The sequence below is a fragment of the Apteryx rowi genome, unplaced genomic scaffold, assembly GCF_003343035.1.
Source record: "Apteryx rowi isolate R43461 unplaced genomic scaffold, aptRow1 scaffold_302, whole genome shotgun sequence".
Lineage (NCBI taxonomy): Eukaryota > Metazoa > Chordata > Aves > Apterygiformes > Apterygidae > Apteryx > Apteryx rowi.
The window spans coordinates 299,361-320,098 of record NW_020449442.1 but is presented as its reverse complement, the minus strand read 5'-3'; the positions used below and the strand labels follow the sequence as shown (position 1 = coordinate 320,098).

The following is a 20,738-nucleotide window of genomic DNA, read 5'->3' as shown; positions in this document are numbered from 1 at the left end:
CAGGTAAAAATTAGGTGAATTATTTGCTCCCATATTTGCACCCAGTTAATCATCATACTCTAACTCATCATAAGATGAGTTCTAGGAGTGTATCATGAAGTCTTCTCTAATCACTTAAGACGACAACACCTCAAGGATATTAGAAAAAAATGCATGTGTAAATCAATAAAATTGTGTCTGCAACACTGAAAGCCCTTTTTCCCAGAACAATGTAATCTTTGTTTTTATACAATGACGTAAGCTTTAAGAATCCAGTGAGTGCAATTATCTACAAATGTCTTTGTTTATAGTCCACTGACGACTGTTCATGGCTTTTTTTTTTTTATTATTATTCATGAAGAGGGTTTATTTTCCCTTTTCAGTTGATAAACTCTAGTCTCCCACAGTGTCTGCAGAATGAAAAGGACACCCTGTAATGAATAACTGACAAAACAAAAGCAAAACAAAAGAACACCCTAAAAATAACACGTAGAATCTTTTACTAGTCATAATTTAAGTAATGCCAGTTGGGCATTATATCACAACAAACTTTCAGCTGTCAGAATGACATCCAATTTTTATCAAACGGAGCCTAGTAGTTTTCTACACTTAATGTACAAGACAAGATTTTAGCTTTAATTGCAGGTCATCTATTTGTTCTACTGACATGTTAGCTTATCCCAGCTACCTTATTTTTAATTCTTGGGAGAGTTTAGGTTTCTGCAGTACCTGAATAAAAAGCATAATTCTTCAGAAATCAGTATCCAAGGAACACACAGAACACACAAACAATAATTACATCACATTTACTCACCTGCATGAGTTCATTGCTGTCAATCAGACTGTCTTCCAGCATCTCCTGGGTCAGCTTGCCCATGGTACTGTAAAACTCATCTGCAGTTTCACAACACTCTATTTGCCTACATCAAAATATATGTTGGACTTTTGTTTTATTTTTTACATATGAGTATACACTTCCAAACCAAAATTGAACTTTCTGCAATCATAAAATATGCACTTCTATTAGTCAGCTTAAGTTCACTGCGATCCTCCCCACACTTTCAAATAATAAAATCATGCACATCCCATTAGAAATACTGGTGCAGTAAAAGAATGGACTGAGCACAATCTACTGGCCTGACTGCCCATGACAAAGGATTCATGCATGTATGGACAGGTTCTTCATCCTGCTCCTTTCACTTCTACAACTTGAGAACCGATAAATCCTGCCTTCTACTAACACAAGCGAGCTTTCCCATCAGTTCAAAAAAAGAAGCATAAAGATTTATTGATTGTCTCACCACACATTCTTCACTGGGCACCAGCAAGCTGAATTCACTGGCTGAATTGTCTTTTTGCCAAATAGGAAAATTTTGTTTGGCCAGGAAACACTCCAGTGGAGAAAATCAATACGTATACATATATATAACTGTATTCAATAGAACTGTGCTCAAGCAGCGCAGAATGCAGAAAAATTCTCTCATATCTTGCATACCTATGAACACTATTTCCAAACTGTCTTTATCTTTAGAGATACAAGCATTTTTAACTTTTAAGTTTCTGAAAACATAAAATCACCCACAGCGTGTCACCCAAAGGAAGAGAAGAATGAGTAATATGCCTTTGTGAGTGGCTGTTGGATGTACCTTAGGTCAGTAAATAAACATCCTCTCCCATGAAGAGAAAAATTTGTTTTACTTCTATCCCAATCAAGTCTAATGCTGGCCAGAAGAGAAATCTATCACCTCAGAAATACTGAGAATGAGTTTGAGCTTCAAAAACTCGTGCCATCACATAGGATTCAGTGCAGTAAGTGTCTCTTCTCAAATTAATCTTGTAACATCTCGCATAGACATACAAAAAACAACACTGGGCCGTTCTTTCACACATATATGTCTACAAGTTGGTCAGTTTAGCTACATATATTATATAGCCATTGTGTCACAGCTTGATTAAAGGATACGCTGGCCTGATCAATTAGAAAAGCTTTGGAACTTTCAAGGCCCTTCTTCAGACCTCTCAGAATAAAAATTAATCTTATTCCCACCAGTTTTTCTGAGAACCCTTGTCTGACCTTCAAACAACAAAACCAATTAAAGATGGAGATGGGGAAGCAAAGAAGAGTAATAAATCACTGAGTAGCTAGTTAAAATTAATCAATTCTTTGCACTTACAACAACTTCCACTCAAAGATACCAATATATTTTGCAAATATTCATTTAACTTTACAGCACCTTCAAGGGGAAAATAAATATTATTATCCTCATCCTGTGGATTAGATTTAATTAGGTTTAAAAAGACTCACAACTTTGCAATAAATCTGGAAGAAATTAAAGTAATCCACATTCTCTTAATGTGGCTTGGGTGTCTTAGAGCTATACACAAGTTAATTTTTCCTTCCTAAAAATATCCTCAAAGAAAAGGAGCATACATTCCTTGGCAGGAAATCTAGCTCTAATTGTTCTAGAAAGATCTACTAGGATGGATCTTTAGCTAGAAAAAAATCATAGTTCAAGAATCACTCTGGCTGAAATCACTGTTTTGAGGAAATTTACTCAATGACCTATTATTCATCTAAGCTTTATCCCAGGCATTTAAAAATGAAATATCTGTGCCTGTAAGACTCTTGAGACCCATTCTGCCATTAGCTTTTGGTCTAAAATCTAAGTCTAGCCAGCTGACTTGAGAAAAAGAAAAATATAGGCTGGAGAAGTAAATTGCATTTCTTCTCTGGACTTCATCAGAACAGAGAGGCATCACACTAACAACTATTTTAAGAAGGAGCTCTAAAATTGTTCTTTGTTGATTAAGGGAACAATGATTCTGTCCAGGTGACTAAGATGAAAAAAATTCAGAACAACAACAAAATCCAAAAAGGTGTAAAGGTGGACACAGATTTTTTCATGGCCTTTGACACATAGCATCTTAAAATTTTGGACTTTAAGTCTCCATGCCACCAATTTCAGCCTGGTAACATGAAAATGTCTGGAAGCACTGCTGAAGAAATCAGGTACATGCAGGAAAACTTCCAGCACGCAGAGCTACTTCTAGTCTAAAATCAGGATCTACATGATTCACCACTGGCATCTTTCCTATTGCTCCTAGTACACTGGAGGAGGAGACAGTGTCCTGAGCCTGCCTAACTATGAAAAGATGACCATGATTTTCAGTTGAACCACTGCTTGCAGCAGAACAGGATTTCTCTGCCGTGGCTAGGCCCAAAATGGACTAACTTGAAGCAATCGTCATCTGGATAATATGGCCATTGAACATCTGCTGATCCAACTCCCATTCCCCAGGTGACACCAGTCTGTGTAACAGCTGGGTTTCCTCAGAACACGCTCTACTTTGAAAGGCAGTACTCCAATCTTTCGTAACAGTAAGACTTTCTTCTTTCACTCAGCAAGCAGCTCCAGGTTTCTTCCTGATTGTTTACAGTCACATTGTTTAAGAATCTGCTTCTGACGACAGGAATCTTTACTGTTTTGACCATTGCTATTTTTCTTCCTATGTTACTGTACACATCAATTACAGGAAGTATTCCTAAAACTAAAACACACTTGTTTTTACAAATCATTTGTATTACCTATTTGTGACCTGGAACACTCAAAGAACTGAACGTACTGTAGCCTCCTCCTGTTAAATTATAGCTGCTGGAATGACCAAAAAAGTACACTGCCTTTTTCCTGAAGGATTAGAAGACAAAACTTCTCTTGATCTATCTTAAGCATCCACATTAGGAAACTACCATTGAACTATGAATCTACTACTGAAATCTTAACATACTTTAGCTAAAAGAATGACTGAGCAGTGAAAAAAAAAATAAAAGTAATGGATATGTAGCCAACTACCATGGAAACTTTGCTTATCTTCCCTAATACCTTCAGGATCTCATGAACTCATATTACTTTCCCAATGCCCCTATTTTTAACCTGCCCATTCCTTAAGTCTCTTTCCCTCAAAACACAAGCATAACAGAACCTCCCACATTTTAAGAAAGCACTTCTCACCCCATTTTCATGTCTAGAAAGATATTCATGAAAAGTATGAAGATCATGAGACTCTGATCATTGTCTCTGGTTTAACTTCTCTAAATCCCCCCTGCACTACTACAGCATTTAGCTGGGGGAGAAATAAACAAACTCACAATCTCCTCCCAGCAAAAACATAGTGCCTAGTCATCTTTCACTTCCTCATCTCATGTAATAACATTAATCATAAACTTACTGAATTTCAGTTGCTCAGTTTTTGTGACCTGTCGTCTTCTGCATCTCTGGTTATCACACCACTGCTGATTTCTGTTAAGTGCCCCCAAATCTGTCCTGAAGCCACATTGTCTCCCAGTCCCCGCAAAACAATAGTTATAGAGATGTGCAGTGTGATTAGCTTGCTCACTTCATCTTATTCTTATAGATGATTTCCCCACCCCGATCCTTCCCATTTTTGTAATCCACATGCTTTATTTTTGCCTTGATTAGATTTTACAGTAAATTCTTCAAAGCAGTGACTTTCTTTTTTATCATGTTATGAGTTGGAACATTTGTAAATGCAGCTTATAAGTGCACAGAGACTCAGTGCAACAGGAACTTTTATCTAGAGGTATAGTACAAAGTAATAGTACACAACGGGACTACATCTAGCTTAATCCTAATGTAAATGATTCATGAAAGTTTAATTCATGAACTGAACACATAAAGGTCTTAGGCAATTAATTATTATTATTCTGATTAAAAATGAAATATACTAAATGAGTCTCCTGAAGTGTTACTGGCCTGTGCTGCTAATTTATTCTGAAAGAAAAAAAAGAAAAGAAACCTTCAAGGACAGAGCTGAATGTAAACTCCCAGTGGCTCAGTCTCAGGGAAAAAAAAAAGGAAGGTGAGTATTGGTAGGTGTCATAAGAAAAGTTTGATGTAGCTGCTGATGTCAACTGAAAAAAGTTTCCAGCCGAAATAACAACTGCTTGGCCTGTAAGAGCCCACACTTCCCATCGAAGTCAGTGACAAAACTCTCATTTCTGCAGGAGGACTGTTCATTCTTTTTGGAAAGCAAGTATTTGCTATGACAGAGGCAGTTAAGAAGAACTAATGATCTCGTCTTTTGCCCTTTGTGGCAGGTTTCTGAAGCCATAAAAGATTTTAATAGAAAGTTGGCTAGATTGTGCTTAGAAGCAGAGAATTTCAGGAAAACTTGTTTGCAGGACTTAACAGAAAATAACCATGTAATACTAAATCATTCTTTTAATAACACTTAACTCTTTTCTCAGGTAGAGCCAATGGGCTCAAATCTTTAAGTCCCTCTGCCTGAAAGGCAAAAATGAGGGAAACAACATCCCCAGTTTCAGGTACCCAAATAAGCCAGCTAGTCACCCTCAAGTCTCTCTGTATCTCTTTCCATAGAGTATTTCATATCTCCCTCAGATTTCTCTGTACTTGAAAGTCCAATCAACATTTTAGCATAGCATGAAGACATTATACACAGACAATGCAAATAACTGGAGACATCTGCTGCAGGAAGGGTCAATTCATTATCAAGCCCATCTTTCTGCAATCATGATGATGTTCTCCAGCACACATTTCTGAAGAAGCCATAGAGACACTTCATGCCGCTTTTTCAAAGCGGAAGTATTCTCTTGAAAGACCACATCTTGTTTAGAATTGAAAACATGCTCTTCATAACAACATATAAGTTATATACATTGCTCATATTAAAAAGAAAATCAGATGAAAATGATCACTTACTCTCCCAACTTTGCCCAGATAGCCAGAGCTACTCTCAGTATAATTTCAGAGCCTTCAAAGAATACTGAATCCCAGATCTTCAGAACTGTATGGTTAGGCAGGCAAGTTGCAAAGAGGGTCAGAAACCATTGCATTGTGAAGACGTTTGTAAGTGGGGGTTCATAGCCTCCTGAAAAAAAAGAAATCCTTAAAGTCATTCTGATTTTACTGTTATTTTACAAGGCGTACAAACTGATGCAGTTCTGCATGCTGAAATCTACCAGTCATGCTAGTACTTCTGTTATTGCTCAAAGCCTTTTCAGGTTGAGGCTGTCCAAAGAGGAGCTGAGAACAAGAGCAGTGGAAAAAGTGACATATCCAGTCAGCTTTCATTTTGCTGCACTGCAGAAAGCTCTAAGCAGCAGCATTGGTATTGGAGAGGTCTGTTAACTTTGGAAAACACTGCTACACATTTTTGTATTGAAAGATTGCTTCTCCTTCCTCAAAGCCACAAGAGCTAAAAGTTTGGTTTTTTGTTTTTTTTTAAGATGTATTTCTACAGAAGCTAATGGGGGAAAAAAAGTCTTTAGCTGCATGAAGGTGACTGTCCTTTAACGTCTTATCTATTGTATTAAAATCCCAATATACTGTCTTTGCTAAGCTTCTGCCAACCTAGCAGAAGCAGCTGTAACACATTCAAGTTTTCTGCAATGTGAAGAAGTTGGCTTTCTAACAGTTTCAGACAAGATTTATTATTTCAGCCTGAAAACCTGAAATACTATATTCTTGTTATGCTCAGAGTGCTTTATGCATCCGAGTGCCAACTGATGGATAGGAGACCATGACCCAAAGAGGCTGCTGCCCACAAAAACTTTCAAAAAGCAAATGCTTACTTGATACCCTTTGTTTTTATACAGTTTGGCACAGCCAGGAGATTCTTTATTTACTACTGCAATATGGTAGTAGATCTTTTCTAAGATGGAGCTCAGGATGTACTTAACTTTCAGAATGGGAAAATAAATAAATAAATAAAACTTACCCCCCAAAAAAACCTCAGCTGTATCTTGTTAAAAAATAAGTCTGGAAGGCATGCTGTACCTAAAATCACAGTGCAAAGATAGCTTTCAGGCAGCAACACAGGAAGTGTTGTTTTGTATCTGTGTACTCCTAGGCATCCAGGTGAAGAAATAATAAGCAGCCAACACTCACTCGCACATTGTAACTCTTCCCAAAACAACTAGCTAGGTCTAGCAACTACAAGCAGCAAGTGGTTAGACAGATATCTTGAGCTAAACCAAGAAACATCCCTTTCAAGGTAGCCCTTGTACTAAGCTTTGTTATGGCATTGTCACGCCACGTTTTATGTCCTTGTCAACACAATTCTGTTTGCAGTCAACTGTTGGACCAAAGTATCTCCCTATTTACTTTTCGTGAGAGAGCTGCCAATTTGTTAAGCTTATCAATAATGGAAACAGTCTTCTTTCACTTTTAACAATTTTAAATATATATTCCAAGTTACATATTTATATAAATATTTAAAAGACTGTATTTTTAGACCAGTGTTCAAATGAAACAATAGCAAGAAGGAATTTAATAGCATTATCTGTCGAACCTACCTCCACTTTCTCTGTTAGCAGCTCTTTGCAGAGTATCTAAGTGCTGGGACAGTTCAGGAAGTTTCATTCTTAAAAGATCTCGGAAAACAGCCATATCCACAGACAGAGCCCGGAGATTATTGACAAAATAGCTATCAGGAAGTACTTTATCAATTAGGTAAATCATGATCTGTAAGAAAATTAAACATAAGTGTAGGACTTACAGTGCCTGTTATTTTCTAGGAATAACAAAAAAAAAAAAAAAAAAACTATATATAATCCTAAAATCGTCTGTTACTGAACTATGGCTTTGAGCCAGTGGTGACACATGCCTCTGGCATCTCCATTTACATGGACTCTGAGCCCTGGGAAAAGTAATATCATTTTAAGCATCCACATGTAATCCAGGCATCCGCAAGCAATCAAGGCAACAAAAGTTAAGACAGCTTCTTGAAGCTGTTCAGACTTTATAGACCATTAATAACTGAAATCAATTTCACAGTGAACTATGCCCAAATTGTAATCATTATTCAAATCAAAGACAACTTTTCACACTTCTGTTGCTATAGGTGTTTATGAGATGCTCCAAATTGTTGGTAAGTTCCACTGTCCTGTGTCTGGTTGCTATATGTCCCAACTAGAAGACTTATCATCCAAATAATCTTTTTTTTTTTTTTTTTTTTTTTTTGCAAAATGCTAGATACTGTTCTTTAAAAAAAACATTCTTCACACATTTTAGTGTGATGTGTTACTGTGTGCTGCACTTCATCTTGTCACTTTATAAGGTGCTAAATTAAGCAGCGTAAGACAATTTAAAAAGACATCTGTTTCAAGTGAGAAAGAAATTTCAACTACATTGGTAACAGTTAATCCACTGGATACCGTGAAACTTTTAAGAATGAACAAATGAAACAAAAATATGCAGAAATCAATATATATCATCAGCCCAATAAAATATACTGCCCTTCACTTCAGGATCTTTACAATATCTTTGTCCACTCTGCAAATAGTATCAAGAGGGCCTGCACATGGTCACCCCACATGCTACTGCTCTCCATTACTCATTTGTTAAAATTTCAGATGAGCCTCCTTCAGAAATCTCAGATATATGAGAGAACAGGAAAGAACAGAAGCCTTTTTGCAACACTGAATTCTGTTCTACTTCACTGGCATCTGAAGTGTTTTGAGAACGATTTGTGTTTTTTAAAAGAACAGTCCCATGTATTTACCAGTTTGCAATACACATCTTTCATGAAATATACATTTTTCATGACACATTCTCTACGCATTTCTTTTTATTATTTGATTTTGTAGTTTTTCCCCACAACAACGTGCTGTTTATCTGGTTTTTATGATTCAGTAGCTATATGAGCCATATCTGTGCTTTGATAACTTCTACGCATGCAAGCTATGATTTTCTTACTTACCATAACTTCATTAGGTTTGCTCACATTGCTAAATTTGACATGTCTTCAAGGATTTAATAGAAACAGGCTTACCTTAACTAATGAAGACTCAAGCTTCCCTGGCTGGACACTCACCAAAGCTACCATGTCAGGTCCTGCGCTGTTAAAGCCCCATAGTCTCAGTAGTACCATCTGTTTCCTGGCTTCTGAGAGACACTTCCCAGACACAGAGTTTCCGTTCAGTATTCCTTCCCCGCAAGGGCACCTGACTCTCTGGCGAGCCCCTAGGATCCCCTCGCCCCCTTAACTCCCAGACTCTGCATAACCTAAGCATAGTTTTCCCCATTGCTCCAGTCCTGAGGGGAATCTGGCTCGCAGCTTTACAGGCGACAGACTCTGCAGCTTTTATAAAGTCACTCATCGCTTGCTTTAGTCAGTGCAGTGACTACAGTAACAAAACACCCATATGTGCCTCCCACCTCAGCACTCTAAAGGGTTCTTCAGCCCTCAGTCACTCCAGAAACCCCTCAAAACCCCTCTTTCTCTCTCATTCCTCCTTGCAAACCAGAATCTTTCTTCCTTAGCTTGACCTGCAGTTAAAAATGACAAAAGTCAGCTCCTTCATTCCTCTCTTGCCTTGACATTCTTCATCTCTAAGACCATTTGTATCTCTCAGGTTCAAACTGGTGCTAACTTTCAATTCCGCCTGCCTTTTTTTTTTTTTTTTTGGCGCACGCTTCTGGGGAAATTCAAACCCTTCAAAACCCAATCCAACCCATGCACTGAGTTTGGAGAAAAATGACTTTATTTTGGATTGATATTTTTGCCAGGTAGGACCCATTTGGGTGCTAACAGCCTTCAGTGATTTACCTCTCCAGAACTGGGCATGCTGGTGCTATCCCATTGTCTCCACAATACACCACAGTAAAAGAGAATCCTAACATATAAAGACGCCTACAGTTCTTATAATTAGGTTGGAGTTCATAAACCTTAGGCGACTGGATTTCCTGTACCATCACAATACATCTTAGGAGCTTCTGGACAGTATATGTTTACAATAAAATGTGACACAATTATAGTTATTAATAATTAATTATACTGATGAAATTTTCAGCAAGAATTTTCAAAGGAAATTTCCTCTATGATATAAAGTAGGCATACTGTAGTATTTTCTTACTATTATAGGTAGTTCTATAGAATGAAGCATTAAATACCAGCTAGCTGGACTCTACTTCCAAAAGCTTTATATTTTAGGAGCTTTGAGTGAATTTAAGTATTTAGCATATTTAACATTATCTAAGGCAAAATAAACAACTCTATCTCAAGAGCCACAATCATCTTTTATTAATTTGACTCCAGCTCACATGTATGAGCAAGTTTATTTAAGAAAACTTGCACGTGACTTTGGCAAGCCTTAAACCACGTCCTGTATTAAGCTGGACTTCCTTTTTGTGACATATTATAAACTTTATGAAGCCTCCTTTTAATTAGGATAGAAAATGCCTAAGAAACCAAACACTGAAATGAATAATGCAGCCCAGACAGTAGCTTCAAAGCTATTTATTCTCATTTTATATCATATTTACTTTGTGTTTTCCTAGCAATTTGTTTAAAAAGGCAGTAGATTTTTTTAACTTCCTCATAGAAGCTGTTTATGGAAGCTGGAGGTTTCAGCTGCCTGTGCAGTCTGGGGGAAGTATGGGGGTTATGGGATAACTTCTTTCAAAGTCAGTAGGTGCGTTCTCATCTATTTTATTAAGGCCAAGCTCCACTCATTACTGATTGAAATGTTAACAGTGATAATACTCAAACTGTCCCCTTCAGCTTAGACAGGATAACAAACAATCCACAGATAGGAACCCGTAAATTCCTTTGAGCCCTGCTCCTTTAGGCTGTCTACAAATCCAAGCATTGGTTTATTCTAAAATTCACCAACTAAAAGCAATCCTCAACAATGCAACAAAAAAATTGTACTTACTTTCAGGGCATCCCCTTCATTGCCCTCCATTACTTCCAGAATGAGTGCAGCTAGTATGTTAAAACCTTGACAATAGCCAACAGACTTATTCCACCTGGCATAAGCCAGCAAAACTCGTTTTAATACCACTCGATCTTGCTCTGCCTCCTGGCCACAATAAGAACTGCAACCAGTTCGGTGAAGGTCCTTTAAAGAAAAAGGAAAAAAAAAAGAAGAAAAGGAAAAGAAATGTATTTTCCTTCCCCCTTTAGCTCTCCTGCCTATTCCAGTTTTCCTTCCCCATCCATCCTCCCAACATGTATTCCCAAAGTTGATGAGAATGTTTCTTTTTTAATTTGAAAACCTTTTGCTTACTGAAGAAATGAAATAAGTTGAGCAAGGTCTTAAATAAACAAGTTACCTAAAAGATGTTCATATGAAGTTGCCACAGAAGATATTAGAAGATATCTACGTTTTAAAGAGGCAAAACATAACAGCTGCATAATTCTTTTTAAAATCTTCCTCCATAGAATGCTGTTTTCTCTGGATTTTATAGATTTTCAGAAGTAAGGCTTCAGAAAAATGTATTCTGCGTATCTTAAACAGAAGCCTTAGGGAAGAATATTACATTTTTCTGTTTCCAAATAGCTTTCATTGCACAGGGCAACCATTACAATGTTTGGGTCAGCAGAATATCATGATTTGTTAACATTGCACAACATGGAATGAAGGATTAGAGTGGATGCTCATATACAACTGACATTAACAGCAGCAATTTCAAAGTTTGAAGCTAGATACAGAATTTCTAGTAAGCATTTGCCAATGACCTACCCCTCCAAAACTTTGTTTTAGAAACCATTAGAGTTTTTGACTGAAACATGCTCGTTATTACTATTGCATTCTTTGAAGTGGCAATTTGTGTTAGAAAAAGAATACAGACAAAATCCTTTTTTTTTTTTTAAAAAAGATCAAATGAAAAAGAGCAACTGTTTGTATCAAAGTGTAAAAGAACTGCCAGGTTACTAAGTTTTCAAAACGTAAAGAAACAAAAATGACATTCAGGAGATTTTAAGAAATTTGTGACTGAAAGGCAAACGTACTACAATTTTTATTATCCCATGAGTAATATCTATAGCCTTAAATTACCAAGTACAGATGACAATTGTAATAATCAGGAACACAAAGTACTTTGCTCTGTGTACTCTAATTACAGTGACTACAGAACATAAACAATCTCTTCTGGGTAAATAGGCCGAGATTGAAAGCACCACAACAATATAAATCTGTTAAGCTCCTGCCCAAAAGTGGCTACTGCTTTAAATATAAAATGGCAATCAGCTGAGATAAATACATAGGCAAAGATGTTTCACTACTGTAAAATAACTGAAAATATGCTCAATAACTATATTATAATACTGTTTAATCCCAGCAAATATTTATATTTATTTATAAAATACAGAGAAGAGGAAGAACCCTTATGTACCTCTGTCTTCAGAAAATTAGGCAAAAATGTTCTATCCATTTTTTTTTCCTTTTTTTTTTTTCCAGTAAACACCAACCAGATGAATGCAGAAGAAGGACCAAAAAAGCAGAAGAAATAATTTTGGTGGGCCAAGGGAAATTAAGGTATAATTTGTGACAATGCAGAAGCAGAGAAAAAAAAATAAATCCAAACTCTGTTTCTTCAAAAAAAAAAAAAATAATAATAATAATAATAATTACTTGACTACCTTTACTATCTGGATGCCCATGGAGTCATCATCAGGATTACTTCTTTCATTGAATGTGAAACGCATTGTTTTATCCCAGTCAATGGCTATACTGTGCAAGTACTGATCAGCTAGAGTCAGCCAAACCTAGAAATACACAAAGCAAGCCAACAAAATGCATTATTTCTCAGGCAGGATATGAGCAGTTCATGTGTACAATTAAATGAACCTCACCAGCTCTAGCCATACATCTGATCTTAGACTTGAATTATGCAGAACAGAACTATACTTAACACAATTTCTGAACAATCAAAGTCATACCCGGCTCCCTAAAACAGAAGGGATGGAAACGGTTAGCACTAAGCGTGTTCCGTGAACCTCTTGCAAAGATGCAAGTCCACTGTCAGACACTGAATCCACACTGGCCCTCCAAGATGGACGTCCACCCTCCTGCAAGAACCCTCCTCCTGCAAGAACCCTCCTCCTGCAAGAACCCTCCTCCTGCAAGAACCCTCCTCCTGCAAGAACCCTCCTCCTGCAANCCTCCTGCAAGAACCCTCCTCCTGCAAGAACCCTCCTCCTGCAAGAACCCTCCTCCTGCAAGAACCCTCCTCCTGCAAGAACCCTCCTCCTGCAAGAACCCTCCTGGCCAGGTCAGCCCTTCTAACCTCATAACCAGCAAAGAGTAGTATAAAAAAGTAACACAGCTTCAGGTTTTCCTCAAACTCCACTGTGGATCCATCTCCTGGAAACTCTGCAAAAGAAACCCAGCAGTGCTTCTCTCTCCCAGGGGTCTCTTCTGATCAACATTACAGAAGAGGTGGTGTCCAGGATAAAACATTTGGGATTAATCCCAAAGTATTACTTAGATCAGAGTAAGTTACTCATAAAAGGGCTTCCTAAACTGTTAGCACCACAGGTAGTTTTGAAAACAGACATTTTGGTTACCCAATAATTACCAAAACAAATTTATATATGTATATTCAAGTTAAAGACTGGACCTTCATTAAACATTTGAAAAGTTCCTGAACAATAAAGAGACACGACAGACCATACAATGACAAAACAGTGGTGAAGGACTTTTCTCTTCAGGAAATTGAAAGAAATCATGAAAGCAAGTGGGAGAAGTTTTATATTAGCCATTAACCCACCCAAGTGAGAAAAGCAATTCAGACACTTCCCACAGATATAAACACTTAGATAGTTGCATGCTGAAGGAATTTATAGACAGCTCACAGAATCACAGATTTCCTGCATTTAAGCATCCCTTCCCACACTTTCGCAAAGCCTCCTGTGCAGGGGAACGTTGCTCTGGTCTGCCTCCAAACAGCCTTTGGCACTGCTATCAACCTGGTGATGCTGTCTGACTGGATTCTTTACTTCTGCCAGCCCCAGGAACAAATGTTAGATGCTACAGCTGTAATGCAGATGTCATCCTGCCCCTTCTGCTGCCAGAAGGGCAGAAAATCACCCATGCTGCCAACACATCAAATACTTCATTCTGATGGCAATCTTGAAATGATTGGGAAACCAGAGAATAGTGTGAAAAGGCTTCATCCCTTTTTTCTTAACACTGCTCCCCTGGTTAGTATTCTGTGGCCATGTGTGAGCAATCATATAGGGATGGGCTGGATGAGGAGGACAAGTGAGAAGAGAGACATCTGCCACTCGTGCACCACAGAAAAAATGAAAGGGCAATTCGAGAGACTTACTGGAGGGCGGAAAGAGAACTTTACAGGAAGAAAAAGGCTATTGAATGGATATAATGATTCATTGGAGTCATAGATTAAAAATAAAATGGTAGTGGTGTGAGGAAAATGATGCCCCTATAATTCTTCCATTTCCTTCCTCCAATATGTAAACTGATTGAACAGTACAGGTTGGAAAGATAGCAAGAAGAAAACAGGATAAGGAAAATGATCCAAAGCATCAAAAATATAGAGCTACACATATTTAATAAAGTTTTTAAAAATTTCCTTTTAGTAAAACATTTTTAAAACTGAGATCACATTTCTCATTTAGTTTTTACAAAAGACAAACATATACGCCTTCTTTTTTTAATACTAGGGAACATCAAATATTATTAAAGCAAGCAGTAAAGTAAATTTAGTGTAATCCCACCAGACCCCTTCCTACAACACTAACTCAGTGTAATTTCACATTAATGGCACTTTCTACCACTCTATATCACTCCTGAATTCCCCTGTCTAAGCAATCTGCCTTTTCCCATCAAATGTTTCTGTGAACCCTCTTGCCAGTACTAGCATTTACCAATTTCACCTTCATAAATCTGACAGCCTACACTGAAGATTTGCTCTCCTTTCAGTTGCTCTTCAGCTGCTGGGCAGCTTCACCAATGCAGTTCTTTGAGACTGACAAAATAAAGCAATTACCTAAGCAATTAATAATTACCTAAAGCAATTAATAAATTACCTAAGCCCCAAGCAGAAAGAACCTCACTGGTGTAAACACCATCTTTACTTGTCTCCTCAGTCTCTCCAGCTGCCCTATGAGGTGATCACTGAAGAACATTAACTATGAAGAATCCCCAGTACAAGTTTAAATTTAAAACTCCAAAATATTTGTTAAAAAACACTGGTAATATTGATGTTGTTCATCTCTCTCTTGTGAGAAACCCACAAGGTGACATGCACCACAAAGCATACAGAACTACCTACCTTTCTCCGCCATTCTTTCGGTATGCCTGTTGGCAATCTGGCCACTGCTTTGAGTGCATCATGCCACTAAAAGCAAAAACATTCAAAAAGGGTAAATATATGCCATTAGCTCAATGCAACAACATGGTAAAATCTACACCACCTCAGATATGCACATTCATTTCATTTTACTGCCCACATTTCAGAGTTTAATTACTTAATCTATTTTCAGGAAAAAATTCATAGGATATAATAAAAATGTAATATTCCAGGATACAAAGATTTATGAGGTATCTTAGAAACAAAGAAAAACTACTGCCATTTCCAAATATTAATGGAACAATTCTTTATGCAATCAGAAATAACATACAGACATTATGATGATGGAGCAATGCACTTTTGAGATAGGGCAAGTATCTTTATTGAAAAGAACCCAGTCTTTCAAGTCCAGAGAAAAATGAATTAAATTACCTGCTGAAAACCATTTTGACCTAAAGACGGTTCAAGAGTGAATTTCAATTTTGTATCAACCCCTAGAAACAAAAAGAGAAAATATAAATGATCATGACTTTAATTTAGTTCAGAAAGAAAAAAACAATAATTCAAATAACTCAAGATTTCAGCTACATTTGTTTGAATAACTATATTTCAATCTGTTTCTGTCAAGTCTTGTCTTCACAGTGAATTCAAGGCATATGTTAAAAAGTATATATAAACAACATGTCTTTAAAATCTCATAGTCCCCTCTTCACTCTAACATGGTAGTTCAGCATGATTCCTTCCACTAAAAATCATGTAGTTCACTGTATTCTAAAGGCCATATCTGAATATTGCAAACTGCCATATGCACCCACAGAAAAAAATATATACAAAGAGTTTCTTTCCAGCTGTTTCAACTCCCTGATGTTAAAACACTTCATACTCATTTCTAACTTTGGCATGTTCAAATTATTCTATTGCACACGATACTAAATATATTATAATCCTTCAGGACACAAACCACATTTGGTCAGTGTTTACATTTAAACCTAGATTTTATTTTCACCATAAAAGCAAATTATGTTATTTGTTATAAAGAATGTTAGCAGAGATGCTTCAAAAAACAATATTACATAAAATATTAGGATCTCAGGTCTGGCCTACACAGGATCTCAACTGCAGCATCTGGACATGAATAACAATGTTGCAAGAATAATAGTTACACATTTAATTTGATTAATATCACACATTTTGAATTATAGCAATCTTTAGTCTTTCAAATGTCGCTGTCCAAAGCACGGGTGCTGAACATTGCGTTCCTCTAGGTTTCTGGCATAAAGAATAAAGTCCATCTTTATTTTTCCTCCATAATTTAGTATGACGTATTGCTTCATTTTTAGAATATTATGCATAGCTTCTGGTCTTCCTAGAATAGCAAGCCTAACATTTTTGAATATATATTTTAACAGTCATATAAAAAGAACTTTAATCCTGCAAGGTGTTAAGTATATTAAATCCATGCAAATCAACTCACCAGTAATACTCAGTGCTTTGGAAGACTAAGCCTATGAGCCTGACAAAAACCAAAACTGTAGTGGCATTTGCTAGTGCTAAAATGTTAAACATCTGTCAGCATTTGCACACTGAATTGGCGATAAGTAAATTAAAACCTAGCTGCAGATTAATAGAAAGATAAAACCTTATCTTTCAAGGCTGGGGGACGGGGGGAGGGGAAAGAGAAAGAAAAGACAAGCAAAAAAACCCCAGTATTGTTTAGAGCATTGCATCACTGAGACTTGGGGAGTGGTGCCGTTATTTCCCTGCCTCAGACTTTAAAAAAATGCTTGTCAAATCTAGGAATGTAAGAGCTTCAAAACATAATACCAATGTCTTGAAAAAAGAAATCAAGGATTAACAGTTATTCTTGGAAGTAACTGTTTATTAGTATTCCACCACAGGACTCCAAGGCACTCAGCAGGGATTCCCAACAGATAAATCTCTTAATAATAATTCAAAACAATGTAATAATGCCAGTAACATACCAAGACAAAAATCATATCACATTTGCTGTAAATATGAAAAAGTAAGTCTCACTCCCACAGTCCAGTGGTTAAGTACTGGATAACCCAAATACCTACACAAAGATATCATGCCCAGGACTCCTTTTGTTAAGGTAACATAACTGACATGCTATCTAACATTGCCTGGTAGTGAAGAAGCAATAACCTTCCAAAACAATCATGCATTTGTTTCCAACACAACAGCCAAATATTGAGCACTGTACAGTTTTCCAAGAGTTAAAGACCCCTGCAATAACTTCTCTCTTTGTCTTATAAAGTGCATAAGAGCTGCAAATAGAGACAGCCAGGTATACAAAAGAGCAAGCATGGTCAAAAATTATCTCAAAGTAAGGTAGAATTATCTATCATTTACATGAACATTATGACCAGGAACCTCACACAGGGCAGCAGATAGCTGTATCTCTCTTGATTAAATGAGACTGAAATGAGAATCTTGGATCTCAGTCCATAAAAGCTTACAAAATCATGGCAGAGAATTAAACAGGTGTGAAAATTACTTGAAATAAGAATGACATCCTACGGTAACACTACGCTACATGGCTGGGTATCTCTCTACAGTAAAGTGAGAAACCTCTCAGTCAGGCCATGAATCAAAATGTCTTGTAGAAGCCATGGAGCCTATGTCCCCTTATTTGTTCACAACCCCAGTTATATCCCAGTCCAGAAATATGTCCAAAATCACATGACATGATGCTTTTGATCAGATCGTGCGACAGGGGAGAGACAACAGCAACAGTGAGTGAGCCAGAGACCATACAGGGATGGTGCCTTGTTTCTGTTCATATAATGTTCTGAAGTATTTAGATTTCCTAAACACAGAAAATTAGGACATTGTCCAACAAAAATACTGTACGTAAACATAAAATGAAGCTGCAAGACAAACAGTACAGACTGAGATGTTTACTTTTATCTAAAGATTTTAAGGGCAAGACAGGTTGGGAAAGCTATCCTTCTAGGAACGTCTTGTGAAAAAGTTCAGCATACATTCCTGGGACATCTGCAGGAAGACAATCAGCGAGCTGGGAGCAATGCACTGCCTGTTACTTGTTTCTGGCACAGGAACCATCTTGCAGTGTGCAGCTTCTGCACCCTCCACTGAATTTGTCCCTGGACTTCAGAGCTTCCCCAAGGAAATTAATGCCTATCCCTATTCCAACACCTCTTGATTCCCAACCCTTTCTACCCCTGTCATTTCTCTTCTCCTAATGAATCTCCCATCCCTGCACATATTTCTCCTTCTGCACTCAGTCCTATTATCATTTTCGTCCTGTCCACTCTGATCTGGACCATCATCAGCCCTTCCCTTGCCTCCTTTCACATATAACCTTCCCTCCCTTACACTTCCATCATCTCCTACATCTTGCCAGTGACTCCCTTTAGTCCTGCATTCAGTTGCCTTCTCCCCACACACTAACCTAGACTCCCCCAACTCTCCAATCCCTTCTTGCTCCCTCAGTACCCCACACTTATCCAATCCTGCCACAGACCAGCACCCATTTTCACTGGATTTGCCCCTTTTTCTCCATTCTCCATTTCTGGGCCACCTTCCTCTCCATTACGTAAGCACATACTCTTTATAGAGAGACTCCTGAGCCTGTGGGGCCTTCCGGGAATTTTTGTTTCCAGCTCCTCTGCATAGACAACTTGGCAGAAATGTACCATATATGCAGCAATAGCTCCTACTCTCACGGACTGTAAGCTCTGTCAGTACAGTTCAGACCTTTTACATCAAGCCAGCCAGGCTATAGTGACATTTGACATATTAAATATCACCTCCAGGTCATACACTTTCAACTGACACTTCATGCCTAAAATAATTATTAACCCATGTAGGCAGGAATTTGTTGGGAGTTAACACACATGAGTTAATTTGTTTTACAGATACAAACTTATGTGAAGGTATTGATGTTTGTCACTAGCCAAATTCCTGAAGGGTAGAAGAATGCCGAAATAGAGTCTGTTCTCTGCCCTTGCAACCAGGTCACCAAAAACACCAAAATGTAGCACAGGACCACATAACGAACCACAAGGGCAGAGAAAAACATTGCAGCCAACCAAGTATCTGGGTGAGGAATCAAATTCCCACTCCACAGATACATTAAACAGCTCCACTTACACAAAAGGATGGAGTCAAAGTCTGAGAATTTTTCAAAAGTACTAAAACAGAAAGAGTGTAGGAAGATGACCTGTTCTGACACATGCATATGAGCTACAGAACCATAGCTTCAAACTTATAAAGCACATCACTGTAGGTTCTTGACTGTACTTAAAAGCTGCTGTTGAACCTCTCCCATGGAAAGTCAATAAATATTTTATGGAAAACAAACAAGGAAAAAGGCCTAAAGCAGCTTCCTGCTGCAGAGGGAGTCAGAACTTGGAAAAGAAAAAAAAAAAAGGCAACATAAATTGCCAGCTTATTGTTGCTGCTTGTTTCAGAACCAGAAAGACTCATAGTCTTATCCTGTAATCTCTAAATGTATGTGTTCATCTGCAAAATAAGAATAAAAATAACATTCTGACTAATACTACATGAACTCACTTCTGTCAACAGCCACAGCTCACTCGCAAGTATCAAAGCACATCCAAAATCTGCAGTCTACAGAAACTTCTCTATACAAACAGACAGCAGTTATAGACCACTAAGAAAATCTGAAGGAAACTTTGTTAAGCTTATTTTTAAAAAGCCTCATTAAAAGCTCCATCACTATATGAAAACATGCATCCTGAATGATGTCACTATTTACTTACAGGTTAGGAATATGGAAACCCCAAACCAATGGGACTTCCTAGCCATAGGACTATGGCATTCATGGTTACATCTCCCATCACCTCTTCTAGTCTTCTTAGGAGTATACAAATGTCATTACCCAGATAATGATATTGTCTGGAATACGAAAAAACTGAAGGGAGCAGGGGTCAGTGAGCAGTATGAGTTAGGAAGCCCTTTTGATAGCAACCCAGTGAACCTATACCAGAATATACCTGAGACCTTATTAATAATAAGTTTCCCATCAATGTCAGAGACAATCCAAAACTAATCTCAAGCACAGCAGCAGTCAGCATTAAGTGATTCGTAAAGCTGACTTGCATTTGAGTGCCTGACACACATGCGGCTAGTACAATGGGGAAACTGCATCTTACAGATTTCTGTGCCTTGCTCTAGGTTTTCATATGTATCCACAGACCTCAGGCTTACGCATTTTTACATGCCTAGGATTAGGCAGAAGATCAACAACATTCTAGCTACAGGCGATGTCTCAGACATTATAAATTGAATTTAGATTTCCAATACTTTGTAAAAATAAAGCGATCCAACGTTTTGATGGCAAGCAACCAAGATCCAGTAACAACTATCTTCATTAGTGCTTTTGCTGAAAGCGAATCTCCCTAGGGCAAATACACATTGTTGACTGACCACCTGGTTCCTAAAAGATTTTAACATTGAAGTAGCATCTGGAAAAAAATAGCTGCAAAACCGATGCCTTCCTCTTTAAGAAAACCATCCCTGTGAATTTAGACAATACCCTGGCGCAGACAAAGGCCGGGTGGGACGAGGGGGTCCCCGCAAGTCCAGAGCTGAGGAAAGGCCTGCGGAGGCCGAGCTTTAGGGCAGCCGCGGAGCAGAGGGCGGAGAGGAGCCGGAGGGAGGGCACGG

The 20,738-nt window shown here is 37.8% G+C and overlaps 1 protein-coding gene across 3 annotated transcripts in view; it reads right to left on the bottom strand.

The window, feature by feature from the left end:
• Positions 1–20,738, bottom strand: part of TBC1D30 (TBC1 domain family member 30) — a 50,945-nt gene that overhangs the window by 11,694 nt on the left and 18,513 nt on the right. For all 3 annotated transcript variants that reach the window (XM_026070029.1, XM_026070030.1, XM_026070031.1), the window contains exons 3-9: positions 15,495–15,556; positions 15,045–15,110; positions 12,388–12,513; positions 10,679–10,864; positions 7,316–7,484; positions 5,721–5,889; positions 794–899 (exon numbers count right to left, since the gene is read on the bottom strand). In XM_026070029.1, coding sequence (XP_025925814.1) covers positions 794–899; positions 5,721–5,889; positions 7,316–7,484; positions 10,679–10,864; positions 12,388–12,513; positions 15,045–15,110; positions 15,495–15,556 — 884 coding nt within the window. The remainder of the gene's footprint in view (positions 1–793; positions 900–5,720; positions 5,890–7,315; positions 7,485–10,678; positions 10,865–12,387; positions 12,514–15,044; positions 15,111–15,494; positions 15,557–20,738) is intronic.